The following is a 20,086-nucleotide window of genomic DNA, read 5'->3' on the forward strand; positions in this document are numbered from 1 at the left end:
ATGCTATCAAGCGGCTGTTGTGAGATAATACTAGTTATTGAACTGCAACACTTTTTTAGTACCAACCAAAATGTGTCTGCAGACATGGAGTATTTTGTTAATAATGGACTATGGTACAACTGCTTTTGTTTAAACAACATTTAAGATTTAAGAAATTTGACTAAAAGATAATTTCAAAATGACTGCTCGCCGCTTAAAGTATGCAGTGTTAAGACTGGCCTAGTTTAGATCACGTACTGCATTCCTGTGGGCTCAGTAGCTCACAGGTAAAAGCAGTGTTTAATAGTTTGTACTTGTTTATGTTAATAAGTTTTGGTTTTTGCCCGATGTGGTTGTGGTTGAATGTTCTGTGTTACTGTGTTATGCCCTGAGACAGAGCTCACATGTGTGTATTTTACTAAATTTAACAATACTGTAAATGTAATAGTGACTTAAACTGGGACACCCGTGTAACATTAAAGATATTGCTTGTGTGTAGTTTTAGCTTTAGCTTAAGGCTATAGATATCTAGCTAAATCAAAAGTTGAAATGCAATTGCCCAAAAACCTGCCAAGGTCCAAATACCAATAAAATCTTTCTTTGGGGGGCAAATCAATAAGGGCCACCTGCACCATAGCTGATAACGCTTATTTTAAGAGTCTGTAATTAAAATATCTCTGAAAACAGGCAGGGTCACAAATATTGATAACTCCTGACAAAAATAAATCATTGAATGGGAGATGACATTTTAAGTTTACCAGTGAACCAAATAGTTCATTTTGTGTGAGTGTCCGTAGTCCAAGTATTACAACAGCAACACATGTAGTCAATATAAAACAATATAAAAGGATTTCCTTTCAAATCGAATGAGCTGTGGCACAGCGCCAACATATTGAATAGTACGACTGTATACAGAATGAACTGTACATACACACCCAAGCACCACCCATGTTTGCAAAGACAACAAGCAACAGGAAGCAGAGCAGGAAATGGTCTGTTTCAGTACCAAACATGGTTGGTGATGGTCGAATGAATGAATGCTTGCAGGTTTTAGCTCCTTCACTCAAAATCATGCGTACTGTAACTAAGTATGTTAAGTAAGTAAAAGTAAATGAACTGCATTTATTTAGTATTTTTCAGGTATTTTCTGTACATACACTCACGCCCCATTAACACATCGGGAGCAATTTGGGATTCACTATCATGACACTTTGGCATACAGGCTGGAGGAGCAGGGCATCAAACCTCCGATCTTCCAATAAGCAGGCGACCTGCTTTCTTATATTTCCAGGTAGCCACTGTTTTAACAGTATGAAAATCTGCTGATGTCTGCATTAGATATTGCTAATGTTACATTATCATTTTCCGATAATGCAGCACTTTGACGTGGTTTTATATTAAACTGAGCTCTATAAATAAACTTGAGCTTTATAGAAGGCAGACAGACATGGTCAAAAACTCAGGAAATAGCTACGTAAGTGGACCTTGTGTTTACAGTATTTACCACTGACTGGTCCTTTGAGTCATTCATTCATTCATCAAGCAGGAAACCCAAACATCTGCTCTGTGAATTGTACATTTTGGAATTTTGGACCGGAGCGAATGGAAGACATAACCTTGAACTTGGGAAATTGAGATGTGCTTCTTTTTTTTTTTTGGCATTTTCTGACATTTTAATGAAAAACATTAGATTATATGAATAAAAAAATAAAAGTTAATTGCAAGCAGTAGCGCTGCTCCACACCATACTGTTCAACCAATTCAGTGTTGACAGTCACATGACATGGAAGGATACTGTACTTTTACCGAAGGCCACTTCTGTTTTACAGTAACTAGTTCACACCCAACATTTCTGTGCAAGGCACCAAGTTTATAACTTTCATTTCCCTTTACTGTGACTCTGAGTCCTGCTGCGTTAATCACAACAACCATAACAACGACCCATGAATGAAACTGAAAACAGAAGGAGCCTTTTAAACGTGACAGAGTGAGCCGGGTTGGGTATAAAGGTAAGGCTGGCTCATCAGGTCCGGTTCTCCCGTGTTTACCGTCGGCACTGGACGTTAGTTATGGCTCAGACACAGGGGGAGGGAGCTCCTGTACACAAGCGACCGCTGACCAGAAAACCGCTCCGTGTGCGCGGTTACGTAAACAAATCCCGCGGTTTTACCTGGGCCGCACGAAACGCAGACCACCCGCATGTTTGTTTGTTTTTGTTTTGTTTTTTTTAATCTGAACACCAAGTTCAGTCGAGGGCTGTCAACTTTACCTCCTGCACGGACAGGCTTAGGAGACGCGGTGAGGAGACGATTTGGATTTTTGTTTTTTCTCTCCAACCTGAATTCCTTAACGGACAGGGGATGAGGGGACGGGATGTCACCGATAACCGCTGCAGATCACACGACACACGGAACAAGGTTCATTTGACTCACCAGCAACACCAACATGAACATTGTCGCCTCTCTCATCCGACTCCCGCAGCGGTTCCAAGAGGCCATGATGCCGTTGCCACGTCTGGATACGCAGGCGCAATCGGTTCTCCACGGATCCTTGGGCAGGCGCAAGCCTTCATGGGAAATGTAGTTCTGAGGAAACGTCTGAAAGGGGGGTGGAGGTTTTGCACCTGCCGCCTCCACCCTTCCTGCCACCAGGCAGATAACCGTCCCTTCCATGTTATTAACGTGGTAATGAGTGTAAATACTATAGTCTACATGATTTTGTTTTTATCAGCATAATGCAGTCATATTGCAAGACATTTAATTACACTAGAGGGTAATTAGTTAATTGGCTTGTGATTGAATGGCTCTTAATTAGCTCTCCATCAATTCGACTTAGGTTCCTTTAGAATATTTGGTTTGATTATAGCTGTGAAGTGTGCTCCACAGCATCTGATGTATGTGCTGAACGGGCAAGAAGACCTACACAAAGCAAATGCATAGAAGTGGATGTCAAATTCAAAGTAAAATAAATTTTAATTAAATACAATTAAATTAAATTAAACTAAAAATAAAGCTATTGTACTATGTACAGACGTAAACAAATCATATTTATTATTTTTGAAAAGGGTGGGATGAATAGAACATAACAGAATACGTGAAGCATTGACTTAAATGAATCTTATTTTGAAGTTAACGTTGCCAATCGGGTTTAGTTGTACTATATTAAACTAAAATAAAAACAACGTATTTATAAATAAGTGGTTTTCTGAACAGAATTTGGTTTCAAATTATTATTTCCTCATCACGAGCCCCTAATATTAGACCCAACTCACACCCACCTCTTTATAGTTTACATCATATTAATCACTGTTAGAGCAGAACATCAGAATGATGTCCATCTACTTGTTTTAATGGAGCTTCGTTTATACTGATTGTTTTCCCCATAATGATGTCTGATAGGTAGTGATCACTCAGGCGCCTGTTTAAACTCTATATCAATCTTGTGAATAAAAAATAGAATAAAAGTGGAGGATCTGTTTAAGCTAATGTTATCATTCAGTTCAGATTTCCCATCAGGTTTAGCACTATATTAAAATTAGGTATAAAGAGATAAAAAACAGCACAAATGAGAAATTTTCTGAATGGAGTTGGGCTCAGGTTATTTTCCTCAGACTACACCAGGCTCATAGAATAGAATAGAACAGAACAGAATAGAATAGAATAGAATAGAAGAGCATGACTTTGGTCCAGCGTACAGCCTTCGGATGACTGTGTTTACTGTTAGAGTTTCACTGTTTGGACAAAACAGCAAAGCAGTAAATAAATAAAACACTTCTATGCCCACTGGAGTTATATTGCCAGGTTACCCCCGCACACAGGCACAAGGCAGGGACTGTGGAGACCCAGACAACACAACAACACGTAGGGCAAACCTTTCCCTGAAGCCTTCCTGTCTCTCTAAGGTCCATGCTGTGATTCACTGTCAAACACCGCCTGCTTTTGCTCTGGACGGCCGCGCTGTTGCGACACTCTTCAACCTCTCTGGGGGTGTCCATGCGCACTTCCTCCCTATTGCGCTTGCAAATCGGCCCCATCTTTGCTTTCTGCCCCCCCTTCACTCCTCTCCACCTACCGTCCCCCCTTAAGCCGGTGGTATCGTCCGACGATCAAGGAAGGAGAGAGCGCAGTTGTCGGCTGCAGGTCTATCGGAGAGGGACGCACACAGCGGCTGAGGACACAACACCAGACCCCGTCTCTATTTTGTCTGCACTGCTCAGAGAGCGAATCTGATTCTCTCCTCATCTCTGCCTGGCATTCTCATCAACTTGGGGAATACAAACATCTTCGAAGGTAAAAGGAAAATCACTTTTCTTGCTTTTCTTTGGAAAAATACCTGACACGTCTGATTCAAAAGCACTTTTTAGGTGTGTTGTGCACGAGTTTCCAGCTTGTATGTCGCTTCAGCTTTGCTTTTAGAGGCGAAATGGATGTTCTTTGACTTTGATTGAGGTTCTGGATTTTTATACAGGAGACAAAATCAGCGCAACGTCCTGCTTTAGCCTTTAGAGTTACCTGCTTAGATTTTGGAAAAAACAAATCACCGTCCAACACTAATGGATTGGCTACTCGAAAGCTTTATTCAGCCATGCTGTGAGGTCCGTTTTTCTCTGGACCATTTTTCTCTCAGTGCTGTGTTTGAGTAATGTGGCGTTTTTTTATTCTAAATGTCAAACGCTTTTCTGTCCCTTTGCTCACTTTGACTGTTTCAGGCGAGGTGATTTGTCCGTTGATATAGCATATGTTATTCAGAGCAGTTAGCAGTTCCTTTATGCCACGCCAGTTTTACTTTCCACTCACGTTTCATCCCAGGATCAGAGGAGCATTTGTGGGCTGCCGGAGCTGCTTGTGCCTGCCACATTAGCACTGTCTCAAACTTACTTTGTGCTGCACGCTGCCCTGTGGTCTCGATAATGACGAGATGTGAACTTTAGAAATAATCTTAAGGGGAAAACTTGATTGAAATTATCAGTGCTGTGCTGTGCATTGTATTTTTCCCCCCATGTTGACTATTTTTAAAGGTGGTAACCTAATTTGAGCCACGGACATGTGATGTAAAATTGATCATCTTGTTGTCCTTTTTTCAACTTTGCTAAGTGAAGTTTGTTGTTGCAGTGTATGTCTGCCCACAATGACCTCATTGCTTATCAATTCCAATTAACAGTTTGGCTTTTACGCGCGGAACGCGCAGCCTTTGCGCACAGCGTTACGAGTGTTTTTACTCTCTCCTATTGTCTCCAAATCCCAGCAAACCCTTGTGGAACTAATTCTGCATGAAAACAGTCAAAATCAGCTCAGAAATTCATTATTCATGAGCTTGTCATGTGGATGAATTGCTTCTTCATTTCTACCCGACATATACAGACTCGCCATATCCGTTTCATTTTACATAAAGAGGGAGAAGTGTCCAGCAGAAAGCTTCACAGACAGGGGATGTCCAACGAAGGAATATAGTATTATAAAACAGGACGTTTCCCTCTTGCATGCTTTTAAGTTGATTATTCTGAAATGCTTTGTTGGAACGGGAGGTGGGCTGTGTAGTAGCAGAGCAATAGAGGGCAGTGTTGAGCAGCACTTTGCAGCTGTGATGACACCTTGCCAGGTGAAGCTTGTTGCGTGTGCTGCTCTGTTTGTTGTGCTCTCCACAAGTGAACACAGACATGGTACTGCAGACCAGGCTGTTTGTGCGCCGGAGCACAGATATAGCACTTATCCAACCTTGGACAAATAAAAAAAACATATAGGGACACTGCTTTAATGGATTATTGCTTGTATTTTTTTTGCCTCAGGTGATTAAATGTCAAGCACTTTTGAACAAGCTTTTATCTGCAGGCAGTTTACCAGGAATAGCTTTTAGAGACATTTTGTCCATAGCTTGAATTTTTGAGGCTTAAAATATCACATTCATTCGACTAAATTCATCAAACAACTTATTCACTTGAAAGCTATTTTCCGCCACCAATAAGCATCTCCACTGGGGCTTTTAAAACCTTTTTAAGGGCTACACTGTTTTTCATCTGTAACATTTTATTGAGCCTCAGTAGTTCAGTGTCTTCAACAGCATCAGTGAATGACACTGCATTATTCATTAACATACAAATGGCTCTCAAACACAACTGGGCATGGCTGCTTTGAGTTTTGGGAAACGGGTCAGATGAGAGGACAAGTTAGTGTTGCCACTTAGCTTTTTTAAAAACTCTTTGCTTTACTTTAAAACATGCTACAGAAAACAGAAAAATATGTATACTCTTGTCCTGCCACCATTTGATAACTATCATCTTATCAAACAAATATTTATATTATTAGTTTGATACACAACATAGCACATAATCCTATTCCATATCCAAACAACTTAATTATCCCAGTGGCATTCAAAACAGCAGTTGGCACAACACTTGTTTTTACTTTGTTCATTAATCAACACACGTGACAGTCCTATATCTCCCCCATCTTTTGATTGATATTCATATATTCTTACAGGTTTTGTCAGGCCCACATGCTTGTCTTATGGATGATTAACGCTTTTGTTATTTGAAGAGCTGTTTTAGTGTCCTGGGTCAGTCCTTTCAAATGGAAAACAGGTTTTCATCTTTGATGAACTTATGAGGGCTCTTGACAGGTCCTGGTGGGGGAAACCAGACTGGCAGAGCAAAAGAGGTCCAAAACAAAACACGAACTGGATGGATACCCCCTCACCCACTCACTCCCCAGCTCCTCTTAGACCACCTCTATGTTCACTTTCTCTTTCTTTCTGTTTCCCTTTTTTCTCCTTGATGTCTTTGTAGTTACAGTGTGTGAAAGTGTTTTGTTTTTGATTATATGGAAGGATCTGTATCTTTGTGGCATCTGATGTTGACATGAATAATTCATTTTCATTAACAAATATGATAGGTGTGGAGTGGATGAGCTGACAGCCTCTTCATCAAATTTTTAATGATGCATATTTAAACCGTGCCATGCGGATTACTTCTGTTGTGGGGCATCATTTGAGAGGGGGCAAACGGATATAAAAGTTTAATGCCTGGAGAACTCGATCTGTCCTCTCCTCCGCCCAATATTACCTATCTAAGAAAAAAAAAACAGGACGGTGGTCTGACCTCTGTGTGTGCGTGTGTGTGTCTGTCTAAAGAGATAACAGGCCGATACAGATAACAGGTATGATTCAGTCCGCTCTGAGGTCACACTCTTCATACAGTTACCCTTCACATATCTTCGAGTCTAAAAAACAGAAAATAAATTTGAAGGAAAAATAATCTGTATTCCTGGTATTGACAGACTGTTTTGTCATTTCAAGGTACAGCATGTCTTCCACCAAAACCAAAGTGGAGAGTGATAACTTTTACAGCCTGGTATTTTTGCTGTTAGTCTATCGTTCAGCCGTTTGCCTTTTCATGCAAGTCAAACAAGCACTCCAGGACATCTGTCGGCGCTCATTTGAACCAGCCCTCAGTTTATTTATGCACTGTAATATCTCATGCTCTTTTTTTTTTACATCCTGACTTGAGAGCAGCCGCAACAAAGATGCATTTCCACACTTTAAAACCTGGGAACGATTCTCTAAGAACATCTATGAGGCAGTGAGTGGCTAGCTGAGACGTGCTCTGCCGACCGTTGGTCTTGATTTTGCTTCTTTTTTTTTTTTTACAAAGCCTGAGCCTGGTATGTGAAGGCAAAGCAGAGAGATTTCAGACTTTTAAAGTGGCCTTCTTGGGCAGGATTCACATGGTAATTAGGTCAGGGGACACTGAGGAAAAACAAAGCTGTCAGCACGCAGAAAACATGCCGTGTTTTCGTTAAGATCTTTCAAGGCGAGAAAAGAGACACAGCGAGATGTTTCCTTAAAGTGGCTCTATAAATTCTGAACACACTGCCGCTACATTGGAGTGTCTGTTGCTTTCTGTTATGTAAATATAATGCCAGATTCGAAATCACAGCTTCAGGCGCTGTGACTTGTGGTAGCAACCCTCGCCTCAATATCCACTGTGGTCTTTATACTCAGAATACAAAGCTCTGCTGCCTTGTCACCTGAATGTGATTGTTGTCCCACAGCGCTGACATAAATGTTGCCATTTTCCATTCATATGCTCTCCGGGGCCTGATTGAGGTCCTGTGCCTGAGCACACCTCATTTTATTTGAAATGAAATCATTCCACAGCTATTTGATGACTTGTGCAGAAAAATGGAAATTTTGGCTGACGCTTGATTTTATTTTATTTTATTTTATTTTATTTGGCCAGTTTTACTGTCAGCAGCAAACTGTAGCTTGACAGATAAACTTTGCTTCACTCCATCAGCACTCTGATGAGAATCTGCCTTCAACTTTAGTTCAGTCTTTTGTTCATGACGGAGTAGGTTGGATGGAGAATGTGCACTTGTGATAACCAGACAGGTTGAGCCGACAGCAGAGGGAGGCCAGCGGTCTGCGTGGTGCAGTCTGAGCCAGTGGGTGGAAATGAATAATTCCACAATGTCTGTCTGGGTCCCCTCAGCCTCCCAGGATCTCATTGTTTCTGAATGCAGAGTGCACTTTGCTTGCAGTGTCTGTCTGTTTGTAACCTGGTCTCTCCCTGCCTCGACACACAACCTTGCCGTCTGTGAAATCTGATACGACTGCAGTGTCTCGGCACTCTGTCTGTAACCCTGCTAATTAATGGTTGATGTGACCCAACAGTCTCAATTTGTCCCTGGAACTTTATCATCATTGTTTGCCCTCTTTTTTTTCCCTTTGTTGTTATTACTGTACCTTTGCAAACAAGGAGAGCAGAAATGGCAAGGGCAAAAATAAGCAAAAAAAAAAGAAAAAAGCTGGAGAGAAAAAAAAGTTGTTTTTGTGACATTTAATGTGGTTCTAAAATGGTTATTTCATTAATCAATTAATCAATCTATTTATTATTTTGGGATTTTTCATGTAACATTGTCAAACATTTGTTGTTTTCAGCTTGAGAATTTGGTGCTTTTCAATGTTTTATATCATTATAAACTGAATTTATTCCATTGATCACTTGGGCAGAACAAGCGATTTGAACATGTCACCTCGGGCCCTGGGAACTTGCGATGGACAATTTTCACAATTTTCTGACATTTTATAGACTGAGCACCTAATTGATTAATTAAAAAAAAAAATCAAGATTAATTGATAATAAAAATAATATTTTTTGGCAGCCCTAGTTTAATGTAGTGTAATTCCACGTATTTCTAAAACGTGCACCTAGTGCTTGAAAATCATCATGAGCAGATATAGTGCCACTGTGTTGCTGCTGTACTGGTAATTTGAAGCCGAAGGTGTTTTCCTTACACTGTCAAACTATTCAGTGTTTTTCCTCGTTTCACACATTCTTCATTGTTTTTCCCTCTCGGTATTAGATGAGGTGTGTGAGAATGTGTGTTGTGTGCAAGCATGCGCTCATACGTGCATGTGCGCATGCGTGCATGTGCGCATGCGTGCATGTCTGAGCAATTTGATTTTTCTCTTTGTGTGCGTGCGAAGCGGACGTGAAGGCATGTGCCTTTTCTCTCCTGTCCTTCCTCTGTTCAGCTCCGGCAAGGTCTGAGCAGGGCAAGAATAAAAGGGGTGCAAGAGGAGGAGAAAGTGCTCCCACAGTTGATTTGGCCATTGTGGGGGGAGGAACACTATTCCCATTGATGCTGTGGACGCATGGCTGAAACCCCCAGAAGCTTTAGGAAGGGAGCTTATTCAAGGCTTGTTGTGACCCGGAGGACTGGGTTGGAAGATGGGTGTTGAGCCCATTGTGGGGATGGTGGGAATATTGTCCCTGCTCCACTGCTTTAATACCACTCTGAACCACTGGCTCTGTGAGCTGGATGGGCTCTCAGGTTGTCTGTTTTTGCTTTACAAGACACTGGAGAGGTCTCATATGTTAGAGGTCTCATGAATTTTCAAAGTCTTAAAAGAGCTCTGAGAAACATTTTCCCTGTGGCTCACATTAGGGGATCTATTGTGATTCTTAATTTTAATTCATAAAACTACATAGTTAAGAGCTGAGCTGGGCTTTGTATCAGTATAATGTCACTGTGCTGTTATGCAACCTGATATCCTTTAAAACACTATAATATGGTGACATAGCTTTAATATATATGAGAATGTCCTCACCAGTAAAACAGCAGATTTAGTTTGTTCAAACTTAAAGAAATTAAAACCACATATGTTTATCTTCTCTTTCAAAGGCCACCCTGCGTTTCTCTTAGCTCCAGAGAGGAAGTAGTGTGATGTGGTTATATAGCTGCAAAATTTCTTCAGGACGAGGTCAGTTTTCAGGTCCTAGTCCTAGCAACAGTCAAGTCAAGACAAATCTATTTTATTTACATAGCCCAATATCACAAATTGCAAATTTGCCTGAAGGGGCTTTTTGCAATATGTATGGCATACGATATCCTCTCTGCTTCAAAGTCTTCAAAGTCTCTCATAGCTGTTTAGTTAAGCTGAGATGTGGTGGCTGTGAAGGCCACAGCATAGTTATAATTCAGATCATTTTCACACCATGAGGGATTCTCGGTGCGGTCTCTACGGAAGCATCTGCATAAGTTGTGTTTCTCCACTCATTTACTTGTTTTTTGAACCCTGTCATTTTAGCAGAAATTCAGGTATTTGGACAATGAAATGTTTGATTGCAGAAATCAGACGCGATTCATGTTGAGAGTCCTACTATGGCACAAATGTGGACATTTCAAATTGATGACAGACCTCTATCATGCACTATAAACACAGAAATTCAAGCGACAACATTCCATAAAAGTGACTGTGTGAAGTGCACAAGTGTTGTTTAGAGGTTTCATCACTCCCTTGCTTTAGCATTGAATCCTCAGCATTCCCCTCAAGGATCTCTGGATTTCAGGTATTTGACTTTGAAAAGCATGATTGTACATTTCTTTAAGAAACCCGCCAAACGGAATAAGGCTCATTTTACCCGGGTGTACCCTCTAAAATGGTTATATCTCTTCCAAATGGAGTCACGGGGAGGGAACTAACCTCCTTTCTTAAGTCTGTGCTTAGTGAAGTAATAGGTTTGCAGTAAGCCTTCCAAACAAGGCTTGGATTTGGACACGTTGACAACTCCTGGAGTATTTATCTAGTGTTTACACACTGACAGGAAAAAGACTTCCTTTATATGTTTTACCAGTTTTGCTATTGCATTAGGGATTATTTAGCAGTGTAAGACACTCATGATTCAGTTTGTCATCTCAACAGTAACAGCTGGTTTGGATGCTAGTAGCTAAAGCTGATCAGAGTTCTTGATGTGTTTACTTTAACTTTTATTAGCATTGGTTTGTTTCCAGTATTAGACTTTGATTAACTGCCTCTGATAGGTCGTATAACTGGCTCATTAGAGAGCGCAGCACATGCATCTCTGCTGGTCACCAGTCTGGTGTTTGTGAATGTGCCTGTCTGTTTGCGAATCCATGTGTGCATATGTGTGTCTGCTTCATGGCGTTTTTTTGTTTTTTTTTTAATATTTGCAGTAATGACCAGAAAATCAGCAGTTAGCGAAAGCGGGCAGCTGGTGTCCGCTTTCACTGTTATCCACAACCCTGGATCCCTGTAGCATGTGTAATTGGGCAACCACATGTTAGGCTGTGATTCCAGTATGAGCCTAATGATTTTGCACCAATAAATATGATGAGAGCAGTTGTCTCTTTGTCAGAATATTGGCTGGAATTGTAATGCAATGGCTAAATTCACTGGAGGCTGAGGGTGAAAATACCAGGCACCAATGTATTTTAAGAAAAAACATTGGTACGTGGTATATTCTTCGTCTGTGACCTCAGCTCTGATTTGTTTGTCCCTCATTAATGATTTCATGACCAGTTAAAGATTAAAAACATCCACAATATTTATTTATCTTATATAAAATTTATTTCTTAAAAAGTAAATGGACATCAATTAAAGATTCACAGTGGTGGTAATTTCATGAACTCGGGTTGTTGTTCATTATTGTTCTGTAGTGACCAAAGCAAACTATTCTTTGGGAAATATCATTGCAAATTACAAACCAATCTCTTATTTTTCCCCCATCTCATCTTCCTCCAGACACAAGAATATGACTGCCGTCCCATTAAGCTGTCAGCCAACAGTAAATAGCAGCGCAGAGGATGCATCACAAAGAGCCTACTAAATACTGGGGAACACATTTTCATGTTTCCTTTTCTGTTACAAGTTCATCTTCCCCTGTTAGAATCCAGAGCCTATAAATGTTCTATACTGTATGTGTTATTACTGACCCTGACCCAAAGACACAAAGCCTGAATGCTGGATAATTACACATCCCCTCAGCTGCTGCACTGAAATCTGAAAAACCTTTTGTTACCTGAATTTCACAGGTTTCAAAACATTCCATAGCCTCATGGTGAAACTTGCTATCTAGCTGGCTCGATAATATCATCTTTCTTGATATGTCATTCAGGTTATGTTCCTCATTCTTCTCAGTCCAAAATAATCACCATTGTCTGCTTTCAAGGCCTCTGGTCAAATTTCTCTGGAAAATCAGCGATCAGAATGTGTAGGTGTACAAGACACAGCATGGTCCTGAATTGAGGATTGAGTAACAAAGGGAAGCAATAACAGAGACCGCATACTAGTTTGTGTGGCAGCCATGGGCCTATTTCACATTTCAGATGCCAAAACATTTCAGCATTTCACAGAGAATCAGACCATACCATTATTCAGTGTCTGTGTTTGATAGCCTTTCCTATTTGGCCTGGGTAGCAATGAGCACCTAGCTATACTTCAGCTTAACCTGCCCAACATTCAGGGGAAATTATTCCACTTCTCCTTTTGACCTTTGTGTTTGGCCTTTGCCGGAAATCTTTCGGTCTTAAGCCGACACACAGAGTGGACTTTTTCTCCACCAGTGGCTGATTTGCGATCCCATGCTGCATGTGAGCTGTAGGCTCATTTCTGGATTTGAGGCTTGCAGGGGGATGGTTCTGCAAGAGGAGCCTTAATCAAGAGTTCATTAGTTAACTGGTGCTGAACAGGGAGAACATGTACAACCACATGTCTCTGAGCGTAACAGCAAACACTTTGATTGTAGGCCCTTAAGAAAATGACCCTAGTCTTCTTTTCATATTTGACTGCACCATACAAAGGTTGCTCTGTCATGCTCACCATGCAGTGACAAGTCTGACAGACAAGTGAAAAAAAATATTTAAGTCAGTAAAGTGGAACAAATAGTGTGATGCATATAAGTTCCCCCCTCCTCAAGTATCAAGTGCTCAACTGTAAACACATTTTTTTGTGTCCCACTACCTCTACAGCACCGCTGAGCTTGGTTCGCAGTTGGCTTTGGTTACTATGACGATATGAAGTGGCTCTCGGCGGGGGAAGGAGGGCCTGTTTCAGACTGAGGCAGACAGAGAAAGAGAGGAGTGTGACAGTGATTAATGTCCTGGCAGAAACAGAGACAGTCGACTCTTAGGGCAACGTTGTCGCCATCAGAGTGTTGAGAACCATGCCGGCCCCCAACCCGGCCTTGCGATTCACTAGCACAAAAAAGGAAAGAAGTTTTAATCACAATCATGTGAATTATTTATTGTACAAAAATCTATTACTTTTCGACTTGCTAGATGAAAGCCGGAGTAAATTGAAATGTTGGATTAAGCCAAGGAGGAAATGAGATTCACCTGTGTGTCTCCTAAAATCAGTCCTTACTATGCGGCTATTTAATGACAAAACATTTGTCTCACCATCCACGTCAACTGCCTGCCTCTTATTCTGAAGGTGGCCTTTCACAGGTGGCGTGGGGAAAGGGGCTACTAGTCAACTGTTGAGAGTGACATGGCGCTCTGGTTACTGTGGAGCCTGTTAACAAGGAAGTGAAGTGATGGAAGACCGGAGGCCAAATGTCTGCATGATAGAGATAAGCAGCCAACCGTGCTTCTTCATTCCACTGCTGCCCCCCCCCCCCCCCCCCCCCCCCCAGCAAGAAACACTTCACAAACACTGTCTGGATATTTGACCAGCAGGGTTTGGACGATGGAACCAGTGTGCCTCATAGACATCACCCACTGCATTATTTGGATCGTCTACACACACACACACACACACACACACACACACACACACACACACACACACACACACACACACACACACACACACACACACACACGTTCTGTCTTTATATTGGACTCACTTTGGTATAAAGAAACGGAAAGCTTTTCCGTTGTACCTGTTCCTCTTTCATGTTTCCCACCTGGATCTTAAGGTCCATTAGAGCTCCTTTTGAGGATCTCGGCCCCTGCCTGGGTTTTCGCAATTCATTGCACTTTCCCTCCCCTGCCCATTTACTCCACCGCTCCCCCATGACACTGCAGCTGAAAAGCGCCTCTGTTGGGTTGCCATAGTGCATAATGTGTGTATGTGAGCACCATGTACTGCAGTTAAAGCCTGTCCTTGGAGGGCGAAAAGGCTTCATTGGCCTCTACACCTGGCAGCCCCACCCACCACCTTCAAACACTCTTTGCTCTCTGTGACCTGACCCTCTGGCTCTCCCATCTTACATCCATAGCAGTTTAAAGGAGCTTGGAGCATGCAAACTATGTGATACCGGTGTAAGAATTAGAGAGGGCATGATGGATGAGCTTCAGACATACACGCATTCCTTTGTGTATTCATTCAACTATGTGAGGTAACATTACCTTGTCATTTTTCCACACCTGTCTGGCTTCTTTGCCTCAACTCAGTGCCATAAATGTGTGGGTCTGTTTTCACATTTCTCTTCTCAAAGTCCCACAGGTAGTTTCAACAGGAAGGAAGTGGAGCACTTTCTAGCGATGTGTAAATCAGCCGCTGGATGTTTGATGGCAGAGTAAATGTCTGCCCCCGCTCACAGCAGATTGCTCATGCTAGTCTTGGCCAGCAGCCCCATTCATCACCCACCACGATAGCAGCTTTAGTCAAGCCCTTTTTAAACTATGGCTGAGTCCCAATAGCGGTCTTGAACCTACAGTGTGTCTCTAAATGACAAATATATTGTTATAAACCATCTGGACATAGCACAGGGTGTGTTGGGTCTGTAAGCCTCGCTTTAACTGTTCTGTATCATGACAACTTTCTTTTATATACATGTACGTTTTATATGTAGTAAATTAATATAAGCTTGTCGACCACATTTCACAGTTTTCATTCAGTGAATGGAGGAGGTGTCATCACGTGACGTAGGTGTAGAACTTGAGTCAGGTGATAATAGGTGAAAATGTGTTTGCGTGTGAAAAAGATTCATTACTCAAAAGGAGATAAACACGTCAGAGGATAGAAAAATTAGATGAGCAACAGAATTGTCCTTTCAAGGTGAATAGCTCTTGAAGATGAGATGGGAGTCACCGGTTGTTTCACAGTTAATTCGACAAACAGCAAACTGCTGTTGCATCTCTGCGACAGCTAACTGTATCCTCCTGTGGCCCCAGGCCAATATCTTTAGTATGAAAATATTGATTAGTGCAGCTTTAATGTGTTCTTTGTCCTCCAAAAGAAAAACATTTATCCAAAAACTGTTACTCAAGGGGGCTGTCTTCTATTTACAAAACCGGTCATAGTTTTACGAGACGCGAGATTTTTCCATTTATTAAAATTTAAGTCGTTCAAATCCAGTGAATAACCTTAAATGGTACAAAGTTAAGTTGTAAACTGTTTTAAGGCCTGAATATAAATTTCAGGCCTTAAAACAGAACTTAGTGTGAAGTGTAGGTCTAATTGTATACATCTTAAATCAATTCATGGACTAAAGAAAACATGCAAAAACAAATGCACTGAGGTCCTGTGTGCGCGCGTATGTGCACGAATTGCATTTGTGTTGCCCACCATACTTCTTCTCACTATATCAATGCCTGGTCTGTCTCCTCTCTTTCTTGTGTGTCCTTGAAACATATAAGAAAGAGACTGCTCTTACACTGTAGCCCATTCACAGTCCAGAGATCTGACCTTCTTTCTTTGCCTCCTCTCTGCACTAAATACATTTTACATCTCATTTACTTCATTTATCAAAACTACAGTGATTTGATTTGTTCGTAAACACCTGGACGGATGAATGTATGATGAAGCTAGATAGATGAATACTTATGTCATGTTATTGCAACAGCACTAGCAATTACCACGGGGTCAGACATGCAGGTGTGTGTGTTATTTAGACACATGCTGCTCTCTCATTTTCTGCAGTGCACTTGGTTTCGCTTCTCATTTCGGCTCCGGTGAGTTATGACGCCCTCGGGGAGCAGTGAGAAGACAACAGGAGAGAACTACCATTCACTCTGCTTCTCAGATGTCTCAGTTTATGTGTGCAAAGCCCCTCTGTATGCAGATGAAGATGTCTATCTTCCGCTCACCTTGAAAGAATAAATTGATTTAGCCCTTAGTGTTTGCAGCATGTGCAGAGATGCTGACTTTAAAACTGTGGCTTCTCCACACCAGGTTGAGGTTGGGTTCATGGCACATTTAGCTGAAATCTGACTGGATCTTCTGATATGAATTTGTTTTTGGTAAAATAAAATGTCAAGGGTTTGACAGGGCTTGAAAAACAGCTGAAAAAAAAGCTGAAATTATGTCATATAAAAATAACATGATTGTTGACATGAAGTCATTGTAAAACCTTTAATTAATCTGCTGTTATAGCAGCCTCTACTCTTGTGGTTTCAGGCTTTACACTTGATTTTGGAGCCTGGCCTTGGGAATTTGCTCACATTCAGGCACAAGAGCATTAGTGAGGTCCAACACTGATGTTGGGGGATAAAGTCTGGCTCACAGTCAGTGTTTCTGTTCATCCCAAAGGTGTTGTGTGGGGTTAGGTTCAGGTCAAATTCTTCTACACCAAACTGAGAAAACTATTTGTTCAGGTACGTTGCTTTGCGTATGGGAGCACTATCATGTTGAAACAGGAAACTGTTTATTACTGGATGCTGTAGCATTAAAACTTTCTTAAACTGGAACACATTGTGCCTGGTTCAGACCATGAAAAACACACAGGGGTGTCCAAACACCTTTTGCCATTTAGTGAACGTGTCTTACAGTCAGTGGAAATCTTATAGCCATCTCTCTTTGCTTCACTGAGTACCCTGACCTGTGCCACCCTCGATGCCCCCTGCTGCTTCAACAGTGCGCCACTGCTGGCATGAAGCCCAGACACCCTGGCAATTTACAAACCATCAGTGATGGTGGCCGTGCCCACGCATCTTTGCCTTCGCTGAAGACATGCTCCCATTCATTAAGGCAGCACAAATGACAGAGGGCTCTGTGGCGAGAGGGATAAACAATATATAAAACATGGGAATGTTGTTGACGCACCAATTTGCGGTGGTTAGATGGTGTTTAACTTCAGGTGTCCTGTCGCTGTCCCTCTCTTTTTCTCTCTGTCTCTCCGGTTATATCTTTCTTCCTTGTAGAGATTTCTTTTTGCATCTAACCTGCAGGCGATCTAAATGAGTGTTTTCCAGTGGCTGCATATTTCTGTGAGAGATTTGTGCTCTCGGTGTGCCTTCAGTTCTTTGTTTTTTCATGAGTTGTGTGCCTCGGATTAGTTTCATCAAACATTAAATGTGATTTTTATAATCTTCAGCAGGTAATGCATTTGGTATCATGGAGCTCTCTAAGAAATGAAAGAGATTTAAGTTTTTACTTTTTGTTTTTTCTTGTAAATTCCATGTGCTTGCTCTGCTCTGCAGGTGTTGCTGGCACAATATAAAACAGCTATTATATTTGAGTATTGTGTTTACACGGCAACTGGCTTGTTCTATGAACTCATGTATGGTGTCGGTGGTTTTATGAGATTTTCTGTGAATGTGCCTGTCATAACACTCCAGCTGTAGAGTAAAACCAAAATGTCTACAACACCTTCAAACAGAACAGGTTTCAGGAGCAAAATGTGTAGTTACATTACATTCATAGAGCTAACAGGAACACTTTGTAGATACACCAAAACCTATGTGATATGAAAGTTGGTTTCCTGCTTTTTTGTGTGTTTTTTCCATTTCATAATTGTTGTGTCATATTTTTAGAATATTCATCATCTCATTGTGATCTTCTTAATCATATTAATTGTGGTGGGTCATGAAAATCAGTGCCAGAGAGGCTCTGAGGTCTGAGGATGATGTCAGGAACAGGACTGTGGGTGTCCTCTCGTCCTCCACTTTGTCCTTACAGTTACAGTGTTTGTTTTGTGTGTGTGTGTGTGTGCGCGTGTGTGTGAGTATATGAACCATTTCCAGTTGTTGTATACAATTTATGCTTGTAATATCCCTTGTTGGTTCCCATTTGACCTGCAAGCTTGTTTTTATGTAATCTGTAACACACAACAAGGCAACTTGGTATAAGGAAAACATGGACAACATGGAGGAGGTCCATTATTGAAGGGAAGCTCCACATTATTCTGTGTGTTTATTGCCAGCCTCACTCACAGCAGGCTTCACCAAAGAGCTGTAATAATTGTGAAGTAATTGTGATGACTAACTGCAGGTAAAGTCGCCTTACATGCTCTGACTTAGTGGTTAAAACTGTTGAGTTGACAATGAGTTCGATCTTCGAGGCGATTGATATTTTAATGGACAATTGTCAGCCGAAAAGAAACAGCACTTTCTGTGGCCATGGTATCGACATCTGAAGTCTGGTCCCAATTTGAATCTGTTTCACGACTGTTAAACAATAAAATGTGTAACAGAGGATTTCTTTCATAAGTTTGACTTAAATGCAGGAGCTGGATACTTAAGTTCTCTGTCCACATTAATATGAATTAATGGCTAATTGAGTATAAGCAATACTTCATATTAACTAAAGTGAAAACGATGATTTTTATCATCTTTCTACAGCAACATAATTAGTCTTAGCCTTAAAAGTGTAGCAAAAGCCTCATAAGAGATATTGGTTGAAGGCAAACAAATTAATCAAACTTTAATCTTTGTTTGACAGTGTTTGAATGTTGTTGTCCAGTACAATAGTTAGTTAGACATTTGATTAAAATGAGTGGTACAGAAGATAACTTACAATAAGAACATTTTGCTGTACTGCACGTAGTAGAAGCGAGTAACTCACTGCATGGGACGTGGTTCCATAGCTTGTAAGCACTGTAGTATTAGATCAGTATTAAAAACCATAATGGTGACTTTGTGATTAGTGAGACTTCCGAGCTCTCTGATGCAGCAGAATGACCTCGCTGCTATAAAATACTCTGAAATGAAATGACCTGGCCTGGATCCAGCTTAGTGGCCCTGCCTCTGCTGACAACAGCCATTTGATACTGAGGACAGAGGACAGGACAAGTCCTCTGTGCTACTGTATACGAGTGCGTGTGTTTGTGTGTTTCTGACACTCTCTGTGATCTAATGTGGTGGCTCTGGCCTCCAGGGACACCCAGACAGCTGGCTGGCACAGGAATGTGATGAAGACTAAAAGGCTTAAGCCATCCCAAGCCATCCTCCTCTTCCTCCAATGCCACTTCTCCATTTTTTTTTTGGTTTCTCTCTTTCTGTGCCAGACTCAGATGCACCACAGGTGGATAATTTCAAAGCCCAGTGTAAACCCAAGGCTATGAGAAAAGAATATAAGATGTACAAAACCGACAAGACCAAGAAGGTGACATTTTTGGCTCATGATAAAAGCATTATTTTCCATTCAATCAGAGGAATCTGAAAGCACCACTGAATGGATTGGTGCAAAATACATTCTTTCTCATTTTCTGTGATGGATGCTTTGCCTTTGACTCTTTAGTGTACCTCGTTTGAAGTTTTTATGTTTGAACAATAAGTTGCTGATTTTTTTATGTGCTCTCTTGCTGACTCAGTCAACCCCATTTCAGGCTTACTGTTTTCCCCATAAATGATTCATCACAGTGCATTAATTGTGGTGCAGCTATCAGAGCACATCATCCTGCCTCTGCACTAGTTTTTGGCTTATCACTCCGGCACTTTGTTCAATGGACTCTATAAAATTTCTTCACTTAAAGGCTTTTCTTTATCAGCTTCTTAGTTATGACTCTGCATCTAGTTAACTCAAGCCAGTTTTATTAATTTTGCCTAAAATCACAGATTTGCTTTTGAGGGCTCTATTATCTGTACAACAACCCTCTAACCCTCTATCCCTACACCCATCAGTTCACATGTGGAAATACTCC

General features: G+C 41.2%; 2 protein-coding genes across 4 annotated transcripts in view; one reads left to right on the plus strand and one right to left on the minus strand.

Annotated features, from left to right (window-relative positions):
* pdia5 (protein disulfide isomerase family A, member 5) overlaps window positions 1–2,484 on the minus strand; it is a 46,868-nt gene extending 44,384 nt beyond the window's left edge. The window contains exon 1 of the mRNA XM_041057873.1: window positions 2,412–2,484. Within this exon, the coding sequence (XP_040913807.1) occupies window positions 2,412–2,477 (66 nt within the window). The 5' untranslated portion in view covers window positions 2,478–2,484. The remainder of the gene's footprint in view (window positions 1–2,411) is intronic.
* Window positions 2,485–3,924: 1,440 nt separating this feature from the next.
* Window positions 3,925–20,086, plus strand: part of sema5ba (sema domain, seven thrombospondin repeats (type 1 and type 1-like), transmembrane domain (TM) and short cytoplasmic domain, (semaphorin) 5Ba) — a 149,876-nt gene continuing 133,714 nt past the window's right edge. For 2 of the 3 annotated variants that reach the window (XM_041057009.1, XM_041057012.1), the window contains exon 1: window positions 3,926–4,268. The gene's annotated coding sequence lies outside the window, so the exon portion shown is untranslated. Of the gene's footprint in view, window positions 4,269–20,086 lie in introns of all 3 variants that reach the window. The other variant, XM_041057011.1, reaches the window with a different exon arrangement.

This window comes from Toxotes jaculatrix, chromosome 15 (genome assembly GCF_017976425.1).
Source record: "Toxotes jaculatrix isolate fToxJac2 chromosome 15, fToxJac2.pri, whole genome shotgun sequence".
Classification (NCBI taxonomy): Eukaryota; Metazoa; Chordata; class Actinopteri; family Toxotidae; genus Toxotes; species Toxotes jaculatrix.